General features: G+C 48.9%; 1 protein-coding gene across 1 annotated transcript in view; it reads left to right on the plus strand.

Moving 5' to 3' along the window:
* The window catches only part of LOC140417885 (uncharacterized), a 46,613-nt gene that overhangs the window by 897 nt on the left and 22,199 nt on the right, over positions 1-23,517 (plus strand). Inside the window, exon 2 of the mRNA XM_072501317.1 lies at positions 11,591-12,386. Within this exon, the coding sequence (XP_072357418.1) occupies positions 11,745-12,386 (642 nt within the window). The 5' untranslated portion in view covers positions 11,591-11,744. The remainder of the gene's footprint in view (positions 1-11,590; positions 12,387-23,517) is intronic.

Here is a 23,517-nt window from a genome sequence, read left to right on the forward strand (position 1 = left end):
AGCTGTTGGCCCCGATACTACAGGCGATCGAAGGGCTAAAGGAGGAACAAAAGACCCAGGAGCGGGAGCTTCGGGTCGTGAAGGCAAAGGCAGCCGAGAATGAGGACGACATACAGGGCCTGGTGGTGAAGACGGAGACGCAGGAGGCACATCAGAAACGATGTGTGGAAAGGTTGGAGGCACTGGAAAACAACGCAAGGAGGAACAACCTGAGGATTCTTGGTCTTCCTGAAGGTGTGGAGGGAGCGGACGTCGGGGCATATGTGAGCACGATGCTGCACTCGTTAATGGGAGCGGAGGCCCTGGCGGGTCCGTTGGAGGTGGAGGGAGCATACCGAGTGATGGCGCGAGGACCGAGAGCAGGAGAAATTCCCAGAGCCATAGTGGTGAGATTCCTCCGTTTTAAGGATAGAGAAATGGTCCTTAGATGGGCGAAGAAAACTCGGAGCAGTAAATGGGAGAACGCGGTGATCCGCGTTTATCAAGACTGGAGTGCAGAGGTGGCGAGAAGGAGGGCGAGCTTTAATCGGGCCAAGGCGGTGCTTCATAAAAAGAAGATAAAATTTGGAATGCTGCAACCGGCAAGACTGTGGGTCACATATCGAGGGAGGCACCACTACTTTGAGACGGCGGATGAAGCGTGGACTTTTATTGTGGAAGAAAAACTAGAATGAGCGGGTTATTAAAAAGAACGTTCAAACAAAGTGGTGGGGCGAATGTGGGGGGCAAAGAGGGGTTTTATGTACTAATCCTGCGATGTGGTAACTTTTCTCTCTCCCACAGGTGGTGATGGGGGAGGAGGGGAGGTGGAGGAGATGGGGCGTTGGCCATTGGGGGCGGGGCCAAGGGAGAAGCGCGGGCTTGGTTCCCGCGCTATGATAATCATGGCGGGAAGAGAGAAGCAGGAAGGAGGGGGCGTCGCACGGTGCGAGCCGAGGTCACGGGGGGAAGCCGAGGTCAGCCAGAGTTTGCTGACTTCTGGGAGCAACATGGGGGGAGTAATTACGCTAGCGGGGGATCTAGCGGGGGGGGGGGGGATGGGAGGGGGGAATTACTGGGTTGCTGCTGCTGGGGAGAGGGGGGAGCTGGTATGGGAGAGGATGGGCGGGGGGGCACCGCCTGGGGGAGATACAGCTGCGTGGGAACCGGGTGAGGAGCTGGAAAAAGGTGATGGCTAATCGACAAGGGGGGGGGGGGGGTAGGAAGCCCCCCAACTCGGCTGATCACGTGGAACGTGAGAGGGCTGAACGGGCCGATAAAGAGGGCAGGGGTACTCGCACACCTTAAGAAACTTAAGGCAGATGTGGTTATGTTACAGGAAACGTACCTGAAACTGATAGACCAGGTTAGGCTACGCAAAGGATGGGTGGGGCAGGTGTTCCATTCGGGGCTAGATGTGAAAAACAGGGGGGTGGCTATATTAGTGGGGAAGCGGGTAATGTTCGAGGCAAAGACTATAGTGGCGGATAACGGGGGCAGATACGTGATGGTGAGTGGCAAACTACAGGGGGAGACGGTGGTTTTGGTAAACTTATATGCCCCGAACTGGGATGATGCCAATTTTGTGAGGCGGATGCTAGGACGCATTCCGGACCTAGAGATGGGAAAGCTGATAATGGGGGGAGATTTTAATACGGTGTTGGAACCAGGGCTGGATAGGTCGAAGTCCAGGACTGGAAGGAGGCCGGCAGCAGCCAAGGTACTTAAAGATTTTATGGAGCAGATGGGAGGTGTAGACCCGTGGAGATTTAGCAGACCTAGGAGTAAGGAGTTCTCGTTTTTCTCCTATGTCCATAAAGTCTACTCGCGAATAGACTTTTTTGTGCTGGGTAGGGCATTGATCCCGAAGGTGAGGGGAACGGAGTATACGGCTATAGCCATTTCGGATCACGCTTCACACTGGGTGGACTTGGAGATAGGGGAGGAAACAGGAGGGCGCCCACCCTGGAGAATGGACATGGGACTAATGGCAGATGAGGGGGTGTGTCTAAGGGTGAGGGGGTGCATTGAAAAGTACTTGGAACTCAATGATAATGGGGAGGTCCAGGTGGGAGTGGTCTGGGAGGCGTTGAAGGCGGTGGTTAGAGGGGAGCTGATATCAATAAGGGCACATAAAGGGAAGCAGGAGAGTAAGGAACGGGAGCGGTTGCTGCAAGAACTTTTTTTTTTTTAAATAATATTTTATTGAAAATTTTTGGTCAACCAACACAGTACATTGTGCATCCTTTACACAACATTATAACAATACAGATAATAATGACCTTTTTTATTTAAACAAGAACAAAAGAAAACAACAACAAATAAATAAATATTAAATAACAAAAATAAAAACTAGCCCTAATTGGCAACTGCCTTGTCTCAGGCCACCCCCCACTCCCCAAGTTCTGGGCTGCTGCTGCTGCCTTCTTTGTTCTCCCCTATCTATCTTTCCGCAAGATATTCGACGAACGGTTGCCACCGCCTTGTAAACCCTTGAGCCGACCCCCTTAGGACGAACTTAATCCGCTCTAACTTTATGAACCCCGCCATATCATTTATCCAGGTCTCCACCCCCGGGGGCTTGGCTTCTTTCCACATTAGCAATATTCTGCGCCGGGCTACTAGGGACGCAAAGGCCAAAACATCGGCCTCTTTCGCCTCCTGCACTCCCGGCTCTTGTGCAACCCCAAATATAGCCAACCCCCAGCTTGGTTCGACCCGGACTCCTACTACTTTCGAAAGCACCTTTGTCACCCCCATCCAAAACCCCTGTAGTGCCGGGCATGACCAAAACATATGGGTATGATTCGCTGGGCTTCTCGAGCACCTCGCACACCTATCCTCCACCCCAAAAAATTTACTGAGCCGTGTTCCAGTCATATGTGCCCTGTGTAATACCTTAAACTGAATCAGGCTTAGCCTGGCGCACGAGGACGACGAGTTTACCCTGTTTAGGGCATCTGCCCACATCCCCTCCTCAATCTCCTCCCCTAGCTCTTCTTCCCATTTCCCTTTTAGTTCGTCCATCATAGTCTCCCCTTCGTCTCTCAATTCCCTATATATATCCGACACCTTACCGTCCCCCACCCATTTCTTTGAGATGACTCTGTCCTGCACCTCTTGTGTCGGGAGCTGCGGGAATTCCCTCACCTGCTGCCTCGCAAAAGCCCTCAATTGCATGTACCTGAATGCATTCCCTTGGGGCAACCCATATTTCTCGGTCAGCGCTCCCAGACTCGCAAACTTCCCATCCACAAATAGATCTTTCAATTGCGTTATACCTGCTCTTTGCCACATTCCATATCCCCCATCCATTCCCCCCGGGGCAAACCTATGGTTGTTTCTTATCGGGGACCCCCCCAGTGCTCCGGTCTTTCCCCTATGTCGTCTCCACTGTCCCCAAATCTTCAGTGTAGCTACCACCACCGGACTCGTGGTATAGTTCCTTGGTGAGAACGGCAATGGGGCTGTCACCATAGCCTGCAGGCTGGTCCCCCTACAGGACGCCCTCTCTAATCTCTTCCACGCCGCTCCTTCCTCCTCTCCCATCCACTTACTCACCATTGAAATATTAGCGGCCCAATAATACTCACTTAGGCTCGGTAGTGCCAGCCCCCCCCTATCCCTACTACGCTGTAAGAATCCCTTCCTCACTCTCGGAGTCTTCCCGGCCCAAACAAAACCCATAATACTCTTTTCTATCCTTTTGAAAAAAGCCTTCGTGATCACCACCGGGAGACACTGAAACACAAAAAGGAATCTCGGGAGGACCACCATCTTAACTGCCTGCACCCTCCCTGCCATTGACAATGCTACCATGTCCCATCTCTTGAAATCTTCCTCCATCTGTTCCACCAACCGCGTCAAATTTAGCCTGTGCAATGTGCCCCCCAATTCTTAGCTATCTGGATCCCCAGGTAACGAAAGTCTCTTGTTACCTTCCTCAACGGTAGGTCTTCTATTTCTCTACTCTGCTCCCCTGGATGCACCACAAACAGCTCACTCTTTCCCATGTTCAATTTTATACCCTGAAAAAATCCCCAAACTCCCCAAGTATCCGCATTATTTCTGGCATCCCCTCCGCTGGATCCGCCACATATAGTAGCAGATCATCCGCAATAAAGATACCCGGTGTTCTTCTCCTCCCCTAAGTATTCCCCTCCATCCCTTGGAAACCTCTCAGCGCTATCGCCAGGGGCTCAATCGCCAGTGCAAACAGTAATGGGGACAGAGGACATCCTGCCTTGTCCTCTGTGGAGCCGAAAATATGCCGATCCCCGTCCATTCGTGACCACACTCGCCACTGGGCCCTATACAACAGCTGCACCCATCTAACATACCCCTCTCCGAACCCAAATCTCCTCAACACCTCCCACAGATAATCCCACTCCACTCTATCAAATGCTTTCTCGGCATCCATCGCCACTACTATCTCCGTTTCACCCTCTGGTGGGGCCATCATCATTACGCCTAACAACCTCCGTATGTTCGTGTTCAGCTGTCTCCCCTTCACAAACCCAGTTTGGTCTTCATGAACCACCCCCTGGACACATTCCTCTATTCTCATTGCCATTACCTTGGCCAAGACCTTGGCATCTACATTGAGGAGGGAGATTGGTCTGTAGGACCCGCATTGTAGCGGATCCTTTTCCTTCTTTAAAAGAAGCGATATCGTTGCTTCTGACATAGTCGGGGGCAGTTGTCCCCTTTCCTTTGCCTCGTTGAAGGTCCTCGTCAGTAGCGGGCGAGCAAGTCCAAATATTTCTGTAAAATTCAACTGGGAATCCGTCCGGTCCCGGGGCCTTTCCCGTCTGCATGTTCCTAATTCCTTTCACCACTTCTTCTACCGTGATCTGTGCTCCCAATCCCATCCTTTCCTGCTCTTCACCTTGGGAATTTCCAGCCGATCCAAAAACTCCATCATTCTCTCCCTCCCATCCGGGGGTTGAGCTTCATACACAATTTTTTATAAAATGTCTTGAACACTTCATTCACTCTCATCCGCTCCCCGCTCCGTCTCTCCATCTTCGTCTCTCACCCCCCCTATTTCCCTCGCTGCTCCCCTTTTCCTCAATTGGTGTGCCAGCAATCTGCTCGCCTTCTCTCCATATTCATACTGTACACCCTGCGCCTTCCTCCATTGTGCCTCTGCAGTGCCTGTGGTCAGCAAGTCAAATTCCACATGCAGCCTTTGCCTTTCCCTATACAGTCCCTCCTCCGGTGCTTCCGCATACTGTCTGTCCACCCTCAAAAGTTCTTGCAACAACCGCTCCCGTTCCTTACTCTCCTGCTTCCCTTTATGTGTCCTTATTGATATCAGCTCCCCCCTAACCACCGCCTTCAACGCCTCCCAGACCACTCCCACCTGAACCTCCCCATTGTCATTGAGTTCCAAGTACTTTTCAATGCATCCCCTCACCCTTAAGCACACCCCCTCATCCGCCATTAGTCCCATATCCATTCTCCAGGGTGGACGCCCTCTTGTTTCCTCCCCTATCTCCAAGTCTACCCAGTGTGGGGCATGATCCGAAATGGCTATAGCCGTATATTCCGTTCCCCTCACCCTCGGGATCAATGCCCTACCCAACACAAAAAGGTCTATGCGTGAATAGACTTTATGGACATAGGAGAAAAACGAGAACTCCTTACTCCTAGGTCTACTGAATCTCCACGGGTCCACCCCTCCCATCTGCTCCATAAAATCCTTAAGCACCTTGGCTGCTGCCGGCCTCCTACCAGTCCTGGACTTCGACCTATCCAGCCTTGGTTCCAACACCGTGTTAAAGTCTCCCCCCATTATCAGCTTTCCGGTCTCTAGGTCTGGGATGCGTCCTAGCATTCGCCTCATAAAATTGGCATCGTCCCAATTCGGGGCATACACGTTTACCAACACCACCATCTCTCCCTGTAATTTGCCACTCACCATCACGTATCTGCCCCCGTTATCCGCCACTATAGTCTTTGCCTCGAACATTACCCGCTTCCCCACTAATATAGCCACCCCCCTGTTTTTCGCATCCAGCCCCGAATGGAACACCTGCCCTACCCATCCTTTGCGCAACCTAACCTGATCTATCAGTTTCAGGTGCGTTTCCTGTAACATGACCACATCTGCTTTAAGTTTCTTAAGGTGTGCGAGTACTCGTGCCCTCTTTATCGGCCCGTTAAGCCCCCTCACGTTCCACGTGATCAGCCGAGTTGGGGGGCTTCCCCCCCCCCCCCTTGCCGGTTAGCCATCATCTTTTTCCAGCTTCTCGCCCAGTTCCCACGCGGCTGTATTTCTCCCAGACGGTGCCCCCCCGCCCATCCTTTCCCGCACCCACTCCCCCCTTTCCCCAGCAGCAGCAACCCAGTAATTCCCCCTCCCCACCCCCCCCCCCCCCGCTAGACCCCCCGCTAGCGTAATTACTCCCCCCATGTTGCTCCCAGAAGTCAGCAAACTCTGGCTGACCTCGGCTTCCCCCCGTGATCACGGCTCGCCCCGTGCGGTGCCCCCTCCTTCCTGCTTCTCTATTCCCGCCATAATTATCATAGCGCGGGAACCAAGCCCGCGCCTCTCCCTCGGCCCCGCCTCCCATGGCCAACGCCCCATCTCCTCTCCCTCCCCACCTCCCCCCATCACCACCTGTGGGAGAAAGAAAAGTTACCATACCGCAGGATTAATCATACAATACAATCCCTCTTCGCCCCCCCCCCCCCCACTCGTCCCACCACTTTGTCCAAACGTTCATTTTCGTAGTCCAATCATTCCAATTTTTCTTCTACAATAAAAGTCCACGCTTCATCCGCCGTCTCAAAGTAGTGGTGCCTCCCTTGATATGTGACCCACAGTCTTGCCGGTTGCAGCATTCCAAACTTTATCTTTTTTTTGTGAAGTACCGCTTTGGCCCGATTAAAGCTCGCCCTCCTTCTCGCCACCTCCGCACTCCAATCTTGATAGACGCGGATCACCGCGTTCTCCCATTTACTACACCGAGTTTTCTTCGCCCATCTAAGGACCATTTCTCTATCCTTAAAACGGAGAAATCTCACCACTATGGCTCTGGGAGCTTCTCCTGCTCTCGGTCCTCGCACCATAACTCGGTATGCTCCCTCCACCTCCAACGGACCCGTCGGGGCCTCCACTCCCATTAACGAGTGCAGCATCGTGCTCACATATGCCCCGACGTCCGCCCCCTCCACACCTTCAGGAAGGCCAAGAATCCTCAAGTTGTTCCTCCTTGCGTTATTTTCCAGTGCCTCCAACCTCTCCACAGATCGTTTCTGGTGTGCCTCCTGTATCTCCGACTTCACCACCAGGCCCTGTATATCGTTTTCATTCTCAGCTGCTTTCGCCTTCACGACCCGAAGCTCCTGCTCCTGGGTCTTTTGTTCCTCTTTCAGCCCTTCAATCGCCTGTAATATCGGGGCCAACAACTCTTTCTTCATTTCCTTTTTTATCTCCTCCACGCAGCGTTTCAAAAACTCTTGTTGTTCAGGGCCCCATATGAAACTGCCACCTTCCGACGCCATCTTGGTTTCTGCTTGCCTTCCTTGCCGTTGTTCCAAAGGATCCGCTGCAATCCGGCCACTTTCCTCTCCTTTTTCCATCCGTGTCCAGGGGGAACACCCTTCTGGTTTACCGCACGGTGTTTTCAGCCGTTAAAATTGCCGTTGGGGCTCCTATCAAGAGCCCAAAAGTCCGTTTCACAGGGAGCTGCCGAAACGTGCGACTCAGCTGGTCATCGCCGCACCCGGAAGTTTTCGCTGCAAGAACTTTTGAGGGTGGACAGACGATATGCGGAAGCACCGGAGGAGGGACTGTACAGGGAAAGGCAAAGGCTACATGTAGAATTTGACTTGCTGACTACAGGCACTGCAGAGGCACAATGGAGGAAGGCACAGGGTGTACAGTACGAATATGGGGAGAAGGCGAGCAGGTTGCTGGCACACCAATTGAGGAAAAGGGGAGCAGCGAGGGAAATAGGGGGAGTGAGGGATGAGGAAGGAGAGATGGAGCGGAGAGAGTGAATGGAGTGTTCAAGACATTTTATAAAAAATTATATGAAGCTCAACCCCCGGATGGGAGGGAGAGAATGATGGGCTTCTTGGATCGGCTGGAATTTCCTAAGGTGGAAGAGCAGGAAAGGGTGGGACTGGGAGCACAGATCGAGGTAGAAGAAGTGGTGAAAGGAATTAGGAGCATGCAGGCGGGAAAGGCCCCGGGACCGGATGGATTCCCAGTCGAATTCTATAGAAAATATGTGGACTTGCTCGCCCCGGTACTGACGAGGACCTTTAATGAGGCAAAGGAAAGGGGACAACTGCCCCCGACTATGTCTGAAGCAACGATATCGCTTCTCTTAAAGAAGGAAAAGGACCCGCTACAATGCGGGTCCTATAGACCTATTTCCCTCCTAAATGTAGATGCCAAGGTCCTGGCCAAGGTAATGGCAATGAGAATAGAGGAATGTGTCCCGGGGGTGGTCCACGAGGACCAAACTGGGTTTGTGAAGGGGAGACAGCTGAACACGAATATACGGAGGTTGTTAGGGGTAATGATGATGGCCCCACCAGAGGGAGAAACGGAGATAGTAGTGGCGATGGATGCCGAGAAAGCATTTGATAGAGTGGAGTGGGATTATTTGTGGGAGGTGTTGAGGAGATTTGGTTTTGGAGAGGGGTATGTTAGATGGGTGCAGCTGTTGTATAGGGCGGGCGAGCGTGGTCACGAATGGACGGGGATCTGCATATTTTCGGCTCCATAGAGGGACAAGGCAGGGATGCCCTCTGTCCCCATTATTGTTTGCATTGGCGATTGAGCCCCTGGCGATAGCATTGAGGGGTTACAAGAAGTGGAGGGGAGTACTTAGAGGAGGAGAAGAACACCGGGTATCTTTGTATGTGGACGATTTGCTACTATACGTGGCGGACCCGGCGGAGGGGATGCCAGAAATAATGCGGATACTTGGGGAGTTTGGGGATTTTTCAGGGTATAAATTGAACATGGGGAAAAGTGAGTTGTTTGTGGTGCATCCAGGGGAGCAGAGTCGAGAAATAGAGGACCTACCATTGAGGAAGGTAACAAGGGACTTTCGTTACCTGGGGATCCAGATAGCTAAGAATTGGGGCACATTGCATAGGTTAAATTTAACGCGGCTGGTGGAACAGATGGAGGAGGATTTCAAGAGATGGGATATGGTATCCCTGTCACTGGCAGGGAGGGTGCAGGCGGTTAAGATGGTGGTCCTCCCGAGATTCCTCTTTGTGTTTCAGTGCCTCCCGGTGGTGATCACGAAGGCTTTTTTTAAAAGGATTGAAAAGAGCATCATGGGTTTTGTGTGGGCCGGGAAGACCCCGAGAGTGAGGAAGGGATTCTTACAGCGTAGCAGGGATAGGGGGGGGCTGGCACTACCGAGCCTAAGTGAGTATTATTGGGCCGCTAATATTTCAATGGTGAGTAAGTGGATGGGAGAGGAGGAGGGAGCGGCGTGGAAGAGATTAGAGAGGGCGTCCTGTAGGGGGACTAGCCTACAGGCTATGGTGACAGCCCCATTGCCGTTCTCACCGAGGAACTACACCACAAGCCCGGTGGTGGTGGCTACACTGAAGATTTGGGGACAGTGGAGACGGCATAGGGGAAAGACTGGAGCCTTGGGGGGGTCCCCGATAAGAAACAATCATAGGTTTGCCCCGGGGGGAATGGATGGGGGATATGGAATGTGGCAACGAGCAGGAATAACGCAACTGAAAGATCTGTTTGTGGATGGGAAGTTCGCGAGTCTGGGAGCGCTGACCGAGAAATATGGGTTGCCCCAAGGAAATGCATTCAGGTCTATGCAACTGAGGGCTTTTGCGAGGCAACAGGTGAGGGAATTCCCGCAGCTCCCGACACAAGAGGTGCAGGACAGAGTGATCTCAAAGACATGGGTTGGGGATGGTAAGGTGTCAGATATATATAGGGAAATGAGGGACGAAGGGGAGACTATGGTAGATGAACTAAAAGGGAAATGGGAAGAAGAGCTGGGGGAGGAGATCGAGGAGGGGCTGTGGGCAGATGCCCTAAGCAGGGTAAACTCGTCGTCCTCGTGTGCCAGGCTAAGCCTGATTCAGTTTAAAGTATTACACCAGGCACATATGACTGGAGCACGGCTCAGTTAATTTTTTGGGGTGGAGGATAGGTGTGCGAGGTGCTCGAGAAGCCCAGCAAATCATACCCATATGTTTTGGTCATGCCCGGCACTACAGGGGTTTTGGATGGGGGTGACAAAGGTGCTTTCAAAAGTAGTAGGAGTCCGGGTCGAACCAAACTGGGGGTTGGCTATATTTGGGGTTGCACAAGAGCCGGGAGTGCAGGAGGCGAGAGAGGCCGATGTTTTGGCCTTTGCGTCCCTAGTAGCCCGGCGCAGGATAATGCTAATGTGGAAAGAAGCCAAGCCCCCGGGGGTGGAGACCTGGATGAATGACATGGCGGGGTTTATAAAGCTAGAGCGGATTAAGTTCGTCCTGAGGGGGTCGGCTCAAGGGTTCACCAGGCGGTGGCAACCGTTCGTCGAATACCTCGCAGAAAGATAGACGGAATGGGGAAAAGAAGGCAGCAGCAGCAGCCCAGAATCGGGGGGGGGGGGGGGGAGGAGGAACCAGAAGGACTCTCAGGGTTGTTAATATATACTGTATAGTATGTATAGGTTGTTGCTACAGATAATTATATATTGGACTGTTAAATTATATTTTTGGAGAGTGTTACTTGTGACAAGGCAGTTGCCAATTAGGGCTAGTTTTCATTTTTGTTATTTATTATTTATTCATTTTTTGTTTATAAAATAGGTCATTGTTATTTGTGTTGTTATAATATTGTGTAAAGGATGCACAATGTACTGTTTTGGTTGATCAAAAATTTTCAATAAAATATTTAATTTAAAAAAAAATTTAAGGAGACAGTAAATTAGTATAGGATAGAATGTATCTAGTGGTGTTATATGGTACTTATTTTATCTAAATTATTTTGATTATGTGAAAAACTGCATTTATTATTTCTATTTTTAAAAATATATTACTATATATATTCCCAGCCATTGAATCATTAAGGCACAAAAAGAGTCCATTTGGTAACTCGAGTCCATGCCGAGACTCTCTAGAGCAATCCAGTCAATCCCTTCCACCTCTATAATCCAGTTTCTGTGTTGGTTTATTTTCTCCAATTGCCCATCGAATTTAATTTTGAAATTATTTGTCTCCACTTCCACCATCCTTAGAGATGGGGATTTCCACGTTATGACCACTGGCTGTTTAAATAAAGCTCTTCCACATGTCCCCTTCCAATTGTATGTCCCTCCAATTAAGAAATACATTACTGTATGTCACACACACACATACATGCAAGCAGTCTCTATAAAGATTTTTAATCCACTGTCCTGGACAGAAAGCAATGACCGTGGATCTGTCAATCAGCATGAATCGCTCCTTCAGAAGAATTGGGAGTGTGAATATTAAGTACGGCAAAGTGCAAAAGGGAGTCTGTCTGGGATAACTTTAGGCAAAAGAGTGATGAAAGAATAATCCATTGAAACTAGATTTGTCTGTTGTATTTCTGTACTGTACTGACAGTGATGACATTTGTAAACTCTTACAGGATAGTCAAAGGGGAGGATTTGAAGTAAGAAATCTCAAACCAAACTTCACATTAAGATCTGACAGAGTCACTCAATTCGTTGGGACGGGGGAAACCGTCGGCCGTTTTACTGTCAGTGTGACTGGAAAAGCACTGAATCAGGGACACCCGCACCATGGGGAAACCGTGGAAATGTGGAGATTGTGGGAAGGGATTCGGATCCCCATCTGAGCTGGAAACTCATCGACGCACTCACACCGGGGAGAGACCGTTCATCTGCTCTCAATGCGAGAAGGGATTTAGTACGTTATCCAATCTGCGGACACACCAGCGAGCTCACAGCGAGGTGCCACTGTTCATCTGCTCTGAGTGTGGGAAAGGATTTACTACTTCATTCAACCTATGCACACACCAGCAAGTTCACACTGGGGAGAAGCCATTTACCTGCTCCGTATGTTTGAAGGCATTTGGATGTCAATACAACCTGCAGAGACACCAGCGAGTTCACACTGAGGAGAGACCATTCACCTGCTCAGTGTGTGGGAAGGGATTCACTCAGTTATCCCACCTGCAGAAACACGAGCGAGTTCACACTGGGGAGAGACCATTCACCTGCTCCAAGTGTGGCAAGGGATTTACTGATTCATCCAACTTGCTAGCACACCAGCGAGTTCACACTGATGAGAAACCGTTTAACTGTTCCGTGTGTGGGAAAGGATTCAGAAGTACAGCCCACCTGCAGAAACACCAGCGAGTTCACAAGTCATTACAGGGGTTGGATTCTGCTGTTGTTGCTGCTGTTAATCACATCCAGGACTGAACCATGTTCATTCTGACAGTTGAAGTGGGAGGGTCAGAGAGTTTGTTTCTGTTGTACTGGCTGGTCTCCCAATTTACAATCCAGTGACTGAATTTCCTTGAACGAGGGCACATTTCCACTGAAATGATTCACAGAAGCAGATGTAATGTATTAATTTTATCTTGTACAGTTATGATGAATGTTTATTATATTAAATATATTGTATTGTAGGGACATAGGAACCGGAGTAGGCCATTCAGCCCCTCGATTCAATGAGATCATGGCTGTTCTGTGGCCTATCCCCATATACCTGCCTTTGGCCCATGTCCCTTAATATCTTTGCTTAACAAAAATCTATCTATCTCTGATTTAAAATGAACAACTGTTCTAGCTTCAACTGCTGTGTGTGGGAGAGAGTTCCAAACCTCTCCCACCCTGTGTGTGAAGAAGTTCTTCCCAACATCTCTTCTGAATAGTCTGGCCCTCATTTCCAGATTATGCCCCTAGTTTTAGAGCCTCCAACCAATGAAAATAGTTTACCTTTATCGACCTTATCTTCTCCTGTTAATATTGGATTGGATTGGATTTGTTTATTGTCACGTGTACCGAGGTACAGTGAAAAGTATTTTTCTGCGAGCAGCTCAACAGATCATTAAGTACACGAGAAGAAAAGGGAATAAAAGAAAACACATAATAGGGCAACACAACATATACAATGTAACTACATAAGCACTGGCATCAGATGAAGCAGACAGGGTGTAGTGTTAATGAGGTCAGTCCATAAGAGGGTCAGTTAGGAGTCTGGTGACAGTGGGGAAGAAGCTGTTTTTGAGTCTGTTCGTGCGTGTTCTCAGACTTCTGTATCTCCTGCCCGATGGAAGAAGTTGGAAGAGTGAGTAAGCCGGGTGGGAGGGATCTTTGATTATGCTGCCCGCTTTCCCCAGGCAGCGGGAAATGTAGATGGAGTCAATGGATAGGAGGCAGGTTCGTGTGATGGACTGGGCAGTGTTCGCGACTCTCTGAAGTTTCTTGCGGTCCTGGGCCGAGCAGTTGCCATACCAGGCTGTGATGCAGCCCGATAGGATGCTTTCTATGGTGCATCTGTAAAAGTTGGTAAGGGTTAATGTGGACATGCCGAATTTCCTTAGTTTCCTGAGGAAGTATAGGCGCTGTTGTGCTTTCTTGGTGGTAGCGTCGACGTGGGTGGACCAGGACAGATTTTTGGAGATGTGCACCCCTCGGAATTTGAAACTGCTAACCATCTCCACCTCGGCCCCGTTGATGCTGACAGGGGTGTGTACAGTACTTTGCTTCCTGAAGTCAATTACCAGCTCTTTAGTTTTACTGGCATTGAGGGAGAGATTGTTGTCGCTACACCACTCCACTAGGTTCTCTATCTCCCTCCTGTATTCGGACTCGTCGTTATTCGAGATCCGGCCCACTATGGTCGTATCGTCAGCAAACTTGTAGATGGAGTTGGAACCAAGTTTTGCCACGCAGTCGTGTGTGTACAGGGAGTAGAGTAGGGGGCTAAGTACACAGCCTTGCGGGGTGCCGGTGTTGAGGACTATTGTGGAGGAGGTGTTGTTGTTCATTCTTACTAATTGTGGTCTGTTGGTCAGAAAATCGAGGATCCAATTGCAGAGTGGGGAGCCAAGTCCTAGGTTTTGGAGCTTTGATATGAGCTTGGCTGGGATTATGGTGTTGAAGGCGGAGCTGTAGTCAATAAACAGGAGTCTAATGTAGGAGTCCTTGTTTTCGAGATGCTCTGGGGATGAGTGTAGGGCCAGGGAAATGGTGTCTGATGTGGACTGGTTGCAGCGGTATGCGAAATGCAGTGGATCAAGGCCTTCTGGGAGTATGGAGGTGATGCGCTTCATGATCAACCTCTCGAAGCACTTCATTACCTCTGAAGTCAGGGCCACTGGTCAGTAGTCATTGAGGCACGTTGCCTGGTTCTTCTTTGGTACCGGTATGATGGTGGTCTTCTTGAAGCAGGTGGGGACCTCGGAGTGGAGTGGGGACAGGTTAAAGATGTCCGCGAATACCTCTGCCAGCTGGGTGCGCAGGCTCTGAGTGCACGACCAGGGATCCCGTCCGGGCCTGTCGCCTTCCGAGGGTTCACTTTCAGGAAGGCCAATCTGACTTTGGAAGCTGTGATGGTGGGTATGGGTGAATTATGGGCTGCTGGGGCACACGACAGCGGATTGTTGGTTACCTGCTTGAACCGAGCATAGAATGCATTGAGTTCATCGGGGAGGGGTGCACTTCTGCCAGAGATACTGTTCGGCTTCGCTTTGTAGCCCATTATGTTGTTTAGTCCTTGCCACAACGCCGAGAGTCTGTCTGTGAGTCTAGCTTGGTTTGATATTCTCTCTTGGCATCTCGGATGGCTTTGCGGAGGTCGTACCTGGATTTCTTGTATAGGTCAGGGTCGTCTGCCTTGAACGCCTCAGATCTGTCCTTCAGTAGGGAGTCAATCTCACGATTGAGCCATGGTTTCCGGTTGGGGAACGCACGTACTGCTTTATTTGGCACGCAGTCGTCCACACGTTTGCTGGTGAAGTCTGTGATGGTGGTGGCATACTCATTAAAGTTGGTCGCTGAGTTCTTAAATATGGACCAGTCCACTATCTCTAAGCAGTCACGTAAGAGTTCTTCTGTCTCCTCGGACCAGCACTGCACAACCTTCTTAGTTGGATCTCCCGCTTGAGTTTCTGCTTGTATGCCGGGAGAAGGAGCAACGTCTTATGGTCTGATTTCCCAAAGTGCGGTCGGGGGATGGAACGGTAGGCGCCCTTGATTTTTGAGTAGCAGTGGTCAAGAGTGTTGTCGCCCCTGGTGGGACAGGAGATGTGCTGGTGGAATTTTGGCAGTACACTCTTGAGGCTGGCCTTGTTGAAGTCTCCGGCCACGATGAACAAGGCCTCCGGGTGTTCTGTTTCGTAGTTATTTATTACTGTGTATAGTTCGTCCAGCGCCTTCCTCACTTCTGCCTGGGGTGGGATGTAGACCGCTGTGATAATGGCTGAAGTGAACTCACGTGGAAGATAATATGGGCGGCACTTCACGGTCATGGCTTTTTCATATTTTCTCCTAAATTTACACCCACCGAATACAATGTCAATCCCCATCTCAACAACAACAATCCCATCTTCCCACCAAACCCCCAAACAACTGCTCGCATGTTAAAATAAACAAATCACAAAAAGGAAACAGGAATCACCCACCATCACCATTACCACATACAGTCCCAACCCACCCCCCTCCCTAATGTTCGATGTTATCCAATTCTTGAAAGTGCATAATGAATAACGCCCATGAATTGTAGAACTCCTCCATCCTTCCCCTCAGTTCAAACTTAACCTTCTCACGAGTTAAGAATTCCAATAGGTCCCCCTGCCACGCCAGGGCACAGGGTGGAGCGGTTGCTCTCCATCCCAACAGGATCCGCCTTCGGGCTATCAACGAGGCGAAGGCTACAACATCTGCCTCCACACCCGTTTCCAACCCCGGCTAGTCCGACACCCCGAATATGGCCTCCCGAGGGCCCGGGTCCTGTTTCACGTGCACCACTTTAGTGATTACCCTAAAAACCTCCTTCCAGTAATCCTCCAGCTTTGGACCGGACCAGAACATATGAACATGATTCGCTGTAAAGTAAAATGGGAAAGATGTCAATTGAAACAAGTAAGTCTGACAAAACCCAAAGGTCTGAGAAAAAGCAAGCAAAAATCCCACAATCAGAAAAGAGGGTTTGAAATGCAAATAGCCTTTATCAGCTTGAAAACCAGCTTGAGACAGCTTAATCTGATGCTGTCCTTTCAAGTTAAAGAAAAACTAGTCATTTAAGTTTTTAGTTACATCGAGGAAAAAATACTTCACACTTTCATAGAAGTTAATTATTTTAGCAAGCGGTTGATACGAATTGCCAGAGTCTAATAAAGCAGAAATTAACACCAAGAAGGAGTCTGTTTAAACATGACCAGAACCAGAGGTATCACTCCTCTAAGATTAAGAGACAAATATCAAAGCATTTTTACCAATGCTTATCATTGAAGCATCCTCTTGTTAGACATGATGGAAACTAGGAGTGTACAACAGACAAATAAAATTACATAAATGAGCAGAAGATATTACTTGAAGATAATAAAATGTAACCAGCACTGCTGTGAGAAGGAAATAAATATCGTGAATTGGGGCAGTCATTCACTTCCAGCTCTCAGAGCTGTTTCGGTAGATGGGAATGATTGAATGCACGAACCTAACAAGGGATCGAAGCTACTGAGAACACCCACAGATAAGAAGAGAGATTGTCAAGGATGCCACGAAGGTCTGATCAACTCGAACGGAAAATCCAGAAGCAAGATCTTTTTTACTTGTTGTAAAGTCAGTGATGTTATGTTTTGAAGTAAAATAAAGTAATTTAAAAATTAACCGTAACCTGAAACAGGTTATTACAAAATATCGATGAGTCTACTATACGTTCTTAGCAAGGCGGGCCCCAGGATCAAAGCTATTAAGTGGTAAGTAGATAAAACCTTCTTTGAAGATATAGATTATATCTTCTAACTTGAAACACTAGTTTGGCCTGAATAGCACCTACTTAAATCTGCGAAGGAATCGAGGAGTGAAAATCCTTGTTCACCATTTGGAACATCTTTTTTGATCCTTTTTGGTTCAGGGGGAGATTTCTAAGAATAGTGGTGATTTTACCTTCAAGGCGTTCACTCTCCGGGGCACCTCACAACAGAACCCCTCCTCCATACCCTCTCCCAACTCTTCCTCCCACTTTGCTTTGATCCCTTCCAGTGGTGCCTTCTCCTCTTCCAAATTAGCCCGGTAAACCGCCGACACTACGCCCTATGTGTAGGTTAAGTTAAGGAGTTATTGGGACAGAGCAGAGGAGTGAATTTGGATGTAGTGCTCTTTCAAAGGGTTGGTGCAAACTCAATGGACTGAATGGCCTCCTTCTGCACTGTAGGAATTCTCTGATTCTATCATTTATTGGTCCAAAATGAACAACCTCACATTTGCTAACTATTCCATCTGCCACAATTTTGCCCATTCTAGTCTGTCAATATCTTCTTACAATTTTTTTGTTTTTTAAAAATAAATTTAGAGTACCAAATTATTATTTTTTTCCAATTAAGGGGCAATTTAGCCTGGCCAATCCACCTAACCTGCACATCATTGGGTTGTGGGGGTGAAACCCACGCAGACACTGGGTGAATGTGCAAACTCCACACGGACGGTGACCCAGGGCCGGGCTTCAAACCCGGGTCCTCAGCGCCTCAGTCCCACTGCTAACTGCGCCATATGCCACCCTATCTTGTAATTTTATGCTATCATCTAGCCTGTCGACAATGTCACCTAACTTTGTATCATCTGCAGATTTGGATATATGACTTTCTATGCCATCATCCAAGTCATTAATGAATAATTGCGGTCCCAACACATCCCTGTGGTACACCACTAGTCACATCCTGTCAATTAGAGTACTTCCCATTATCCCCACTCTGTCACCTGCCACTCAACCAATTTCTAACTATCCTGGCCGCGAGGTTTGCTAGTGTCACACGGGAGGGTTTAAACTAGTATGGCAGGGGGGTGGGCACGGGAGCAATAGGTCAGAAGGTGAGAGCATTGAGGGAGAACTAGGGAATAGGGACAGTGGGGCTCTGAGGTAGAGCAGACAGGGAGAAGTTGCTGAACACAGCGGGTCTGGTGGCCTGAAGTGCATATGTTTTAATGCAAGAAGTATTACGGGTAAGGCAGATGAATTTAGAGCTTGGATTAGTACTTGGAACTATGATGTTGTTGCCATTACAGAGACCTGGTTGAGGGAAGGGCAGGATTGGCAGCTAAGCGTTCCAGGATTTAGATGTTTCAGGCGGGATAGAGGGGGATGTAAAAGGGGTGGCGGAGTTGCGCTACTGGTTAGGGAGAATATCACAGCTGTACTGCAGGAGGACACCTCAGAGGGCAGTGAGGCTATATGGGTAGAGATCAGGAATAAGAAGGGTGCAGTCACAATGTTGGGGGTTTACTACAGGCCTCCCAACAGCCAGCGGGAGATAGAGGAGCAGATAGGTAGACAGATTTTGGAAAAGAGTAAAAACAGCAGGGTTGTGGTGATGGGAGACTTCAACTTCCCCAATATTGACTGGGACTCACTTAGTGCCAGGGGCTTAGATGGGGAGGAGTTTGTAAGGAGCATCCAGGAGGGCTTCTTAAAACAATATGTGGACAGTCCAACTAGGGAAGGGGCGGTACTGGACCTGGTATTGGGGAATGAGCCCGGCCAGGTGGTAGATGTTTCAGTAGGGGAGCATTTCGGTAACAGTGACCACAATTTAGTAAGTTTTAAAGTACTGGTGGACAAGGATAAGAGTGGTCTTAGGATGAATGTGCTAAATTGAGGGAAGGCTAATTATAACAATATTAGGCGGGAACTGAAGAACATAGATTGGGGGCGGATGTTTGAGGGCAAATCAACATCTGACATGTGGGAGGCTTTCAAGTGTCAGTTGAAAGGAATTCAGGACCGGCATGTTCCTGTGAGGAATAAGGATAAATACGGCAATTTTCGGGAACCTTGGATAACGAGAGATATTGTAGGCCTCGTCAAAAAGAAAAAGGAGGCATTTGTCAGGGCTCAAAGGCTGGGAACAGACGAAGCCTGCGTGGAATATAAGGAAAGTAGGAAGGAACTTAAGCAAAGAGTCAGGAGGGCTAGAAGGGGTCACGAAAAGTCATTGGCAAATAGGGTTAAGGAAAATCCCAAGGCTTTTTACACGTACATAAAAAGCAAGAGGGTAGCCACGGAAAGGGTTGGCCCACTGAAGGATAGGCAAGGGAATCTATGTGTGGAGCCAGAGGAAATGGGCGAGGTGCTAAATGAATACTTTGCATCAGTATTCACCAAAGAGAAGAAATTGGTAGATGTTGAGTCTGGAGAAGGGTGTGTAGATAGCCTGGGTCACATTGAGATCCAGAAAAAAAGGTTTTGGGTGTCTTAAAAAATATTAAGGTAGATAAGTCCCCAGGGCCTGATGGTATCTACCCCAGAATGCTGAAGGAGGCTGGAGAGGAAATTGCTGAGGCCTTGACAGAAATCTTTGGATCCTCACTGTCTTCAGGGGATGTCCCGGAGGACTGGAGAATAGCCAATGTTGTTCCTCTGTTTAAGAAGGGTCGCAAGGATAATCCAGGGAACTACAGGCCGGTGAGCCTTACTTCAGTGGTAGGGAAATTACTGGAAAGAATTCTTCGCGACAGGATCTACTCCCATTTGGAAGCAAATGGACGTATTAGTGAGAGGCAGCATGGTTTTGTGAAGGGGAGGTCGTGTCTCACTAACTTGATAAGAGTTTTTCGAGGAGGTCACTAAGATGATTGATGCAGGTAGGGCAGTGGATGTTGTCTATATGGACTTCAGTAAGGCCTTTGACAAGGTCTCTCATGGTAGACTAGTACAAAAGTGAAGTCACACGGGATCAGGGGTGAGCTGGCAAGGTGGATACAGAACTGGCTAGGTCATAGAAGGCAGAGAGTAGCAATGGAAGGATGCTTTTCTAATTGGAGGGCTGTGACCGGTGGTGTTCCACAGGGATCAGTGCTGGGACCTTTGCTCTTTGTAGTATATATAAATGATTTGGAGGAAAATGTAACTGGTCTGATTAGTAAGTTTGCAGACGACACAAAGACTGGTGGAATTGCGGATAGCGATGAAGACTGTTAGAGGATACAGCAGGATTTAGATTGTTTGGAGACTTGGGCGGCGAGATGGCAGATGGAGTTTAATCCGGACAAATGTGAGGTAATGCATTTTGGAATGTCTAATGCAGGTAGGGAATATACAGTGAATAGTAGAACCCTCAAGAGTATTGAAAGTCAAAGAGATCTAGGAGTACGGGTCCACAGGTCATTGAAAGGGGCAACACAGGTGGAGAAGGTAGTCAAGAAGGCATACGGCATGCTTGCCTTCATTGGCCGGGGCATTGAGTATAAGAATTGGCAAGTCATGTTGCAGCTGTATAGAACCTTAGTTAGGCCACACTTGGAGTATAGTGTTCAATTCTGGTCGCCACACTACCAGACGGATGTGGAGGCTTTAGAGAGGGTGCAGAAGAAATTTACCAGAATGTTGCCTGGTATGGACGGCATTGGCTATGAGGAGCGGTTGAAGAAACTCGGTTTGTTCTCACTGGAACGAAGGAGGTTGAGGGGAGACCTGATAGAGGTCACAAACATAGACAGGGGCATAGACAGAGTGGATAATCAGAGGCTTTTCCGCAGGGTAGAGGGGTCAATTACTAGGGGGCATAGGTTTAAGGTGAGAGGGGCAAGGTTTAGAGTAGATGTACGAGGCAAGTTTTTTACGCAGAGGGTAGTGGGTGCCTGGAACTCGCTACCGGAGGAGGTGGTGGAAGCAGGGACGATAGTGACATTTAAGGGGCATCTTGACAAATACATGAATAGGATGGGAATAGAGGGATATGGACCCAGGAAGTGTAGAAGATTGTAGTTTAGTCGGGCAGCATGGTCGGCACAGGCTTGGAGGGCCGAAGGGCCTGTTCCTGTGCTGTACATTTCTTTGTTTGTTCTTTGTTTGTTAGTGACATGTATGACCGACTGGTAGAAGGGGCCGACATCTTACTGGAAGCAACAAGAATGAAGTGGGAGGAGGACCTGGGGATCGAGATAGGATGGGGACTCTGGAGCGAAGCACTGCATAGGGTCAACTCCACCTCCACGTGCGCAAGGGTCAGCCTGATGCAGCTAAAAGTGGTACATGGAGCCCACTTAACAAGAACCCGTATGAGTAGCTTCTTCCCGGAGGTGGAGGACAGATGTGAGCGGTGCCAAGGAGGCCCAGCCAACCACGCCCACATGTTCTGGTTCTGCCCCAGACTTGTGGAGTACTGGACTGCCTTCTTCGAGGCAATGTCCAAAGTGGTGGGGGTGAGGGTGGAGCCATGCCCGAAAGTGACGGTCTTCAGTGTTTTAGACCAGCCAGATCTATTCCTGGGGAGGAGGGCGGACGCCCTTGCCTTTGCCTCCCTGATCGCCCGCCGTAGAATCCTGTTCGGCTGGCGGTCAGCAGCACCACCCAAAGCTGTCCGACTTCTCAGAATATCTCCAAATGGAGAAAATCAAATTCGCCATCCGAGGGTCAGACGACGGCTTCCACAGAACGTGGGAGCCATTCACCCAATTGTTCCGGGACTCGTTTGTGGCCAACAAACAAGCAGAAGAATAGCCAGGTAGCCAAGAAACAGGGGAGAGTAGCCAAAACATGAGAGGGAGAGATAGACCGGGAGGAGGACGGGGGGGGTGGGGGGGGAGAGGAGAGACCGCTAAATCTAAGAGGAAGGAAAGGCGAGCCACAGGGGGAGGTGGGGGGGGGGGGGCAGGAGGGGGGGGGGTTAGAGGGAAGAGACAGGGAACAATAGAGGAGAGCCAGGGAGGGGGGAGGCAGGGAAACGTTAACAAACTTAACGTCCAAAGGAACAGAGAAAACGGGAAGACGGGAGGGCCGCAGAAGAGGAACGAGACGACAGCGGCAGCGCCCTCCGTCTGGGAGAAGCAAGGGACCACAACACCACAAACAGATACCTACTTGTGTGTAAATAATTTTGCCAAGTGTACAGAGCTGCTGCTGTTGAGCACCGAGGGCGTAATACCGTCCGATGGCTTCTCAGGGAAAATTAAAACGTCAGCAGCAGCAGCGACCCGTAGGGGAGTGGGGGTGAGTGCTCCGTTGGGAGGGTGTGGGAAGACTGAGGCGCATGTGGTCACGTCTAGTCAATTGCTATTGTATATTCTCTTTTTGCACTATGTTAATGTTCACTCTATTTTGCTGTGTTAGGATTATTACTATTTATTATGAAAAACTTTGCAAAACTTTATTTAAATTTTTTTTTTTTAAAGTAAAGAATTGGAGATATGTTTCCAAGTCTGGATCGTGAGTGGCTTGGAGGGAAACTTTCAGATGGTGGCGATCCCTTGGATCTGTTGTCCTTCTAGACGGTAGAGTTTGTGGCTTCAGAAGGTGCTGTCCAAAGAGCCGTGGTTAGTTCCTACAGTCCATCTTTTGGATGGTACAATCTGCTGCTATTGTGCATCATTGGTGGAGAGATTGAATGTTTGTGGATAGCGTGCTCATAAAGGTGGCTGCTTTATCTTGGATGGTGTTGAGCTTCTTGAATGGTGTTGGAGCTACACTCATCCAGGTTGGTGGAGAATATTCCATCAGACTCCTGACTTGTGCCTTGTAGATGGTGGATGGGCTTTGGAGAGTCAGGAGGTGAGTTATTAGCCACAGGATTCCCAGCCTCTGAACTACTCTTTTAGCCACAGTATTCATATGGTTAGTCCAGCTGAGTTTCTGACCAATGGTAAATGCCAGGTTGTGGATAGTGGGGGATTCAGTAATCCTGTCATTGAAAGTCAAGAAGCACGATTAGATTCTATTTGGAGATGGTCATTGTGTGGCAAGAATGTTAGTCGTCACTTCCCAGTCCTGGCAAGATATTGTCCAAGTCTTACTGCATTTGAAGATGGACTGCTTCAGTATCTGAGGAGTGATGAATGTTGCTGAACATCAGTAATCCTGACCTTATAATGGAGGTTGTTGAGGAAGCTGTTAAAGACGGTTGGGCCTCGGACAATAACCTGAAGATTTCCTGCAGTGATGTCCTGGAGCTGAGATGACTGACCTCCAACAATGACAACCATCTTCCTCTGTGCTCGATATGATTCCATCTGTATCTTCATTGCACATTCTTTACATAAACAGTAACTAAAGTTTGACATTTTACCGCAAGTAAAATTCAACCTTGTTGTATAACTACTCATTGATTATTGATTCATTAATTGCATTAGAATTAAGGATCACTACTTATTCAATCTTCTGTTACTGACAGGTAAGTAGTGAATACAGTAATCTTTAATGAATACAGGCATCAGCCCACACTTTTCAGGCTTAAATTCCATTTGGCACAGATCTGCCCATCTGACCAGCCCAGATCTACATCATCCTGTATCAGAAAAACTGAGAGCATTTAGCCCTCAGGAAACGCGGGGGCTGCTTTTCTTTAAAAAAAGAGAAGACTGAAGTGTGACTTGATGCAAGTCTTTATTA

The sequence above is a fragment of the Scyliorhinus torazame genome, chromosome 5 (assembly GCF_047496885.1).
Source record: "Scyliorhinus torazame isolate Kashiwa2021f chromosome 5, sScyTor2.1, whole genome shotgun sequence".
NCBI classification, from domain to species: Eukaryota; Metazoa; Chordata; class Chondrichthyes; order Carcharhiniformes; family Scyliorhinidae; genus Scyliorhinus; species Scyliorhinus torazame.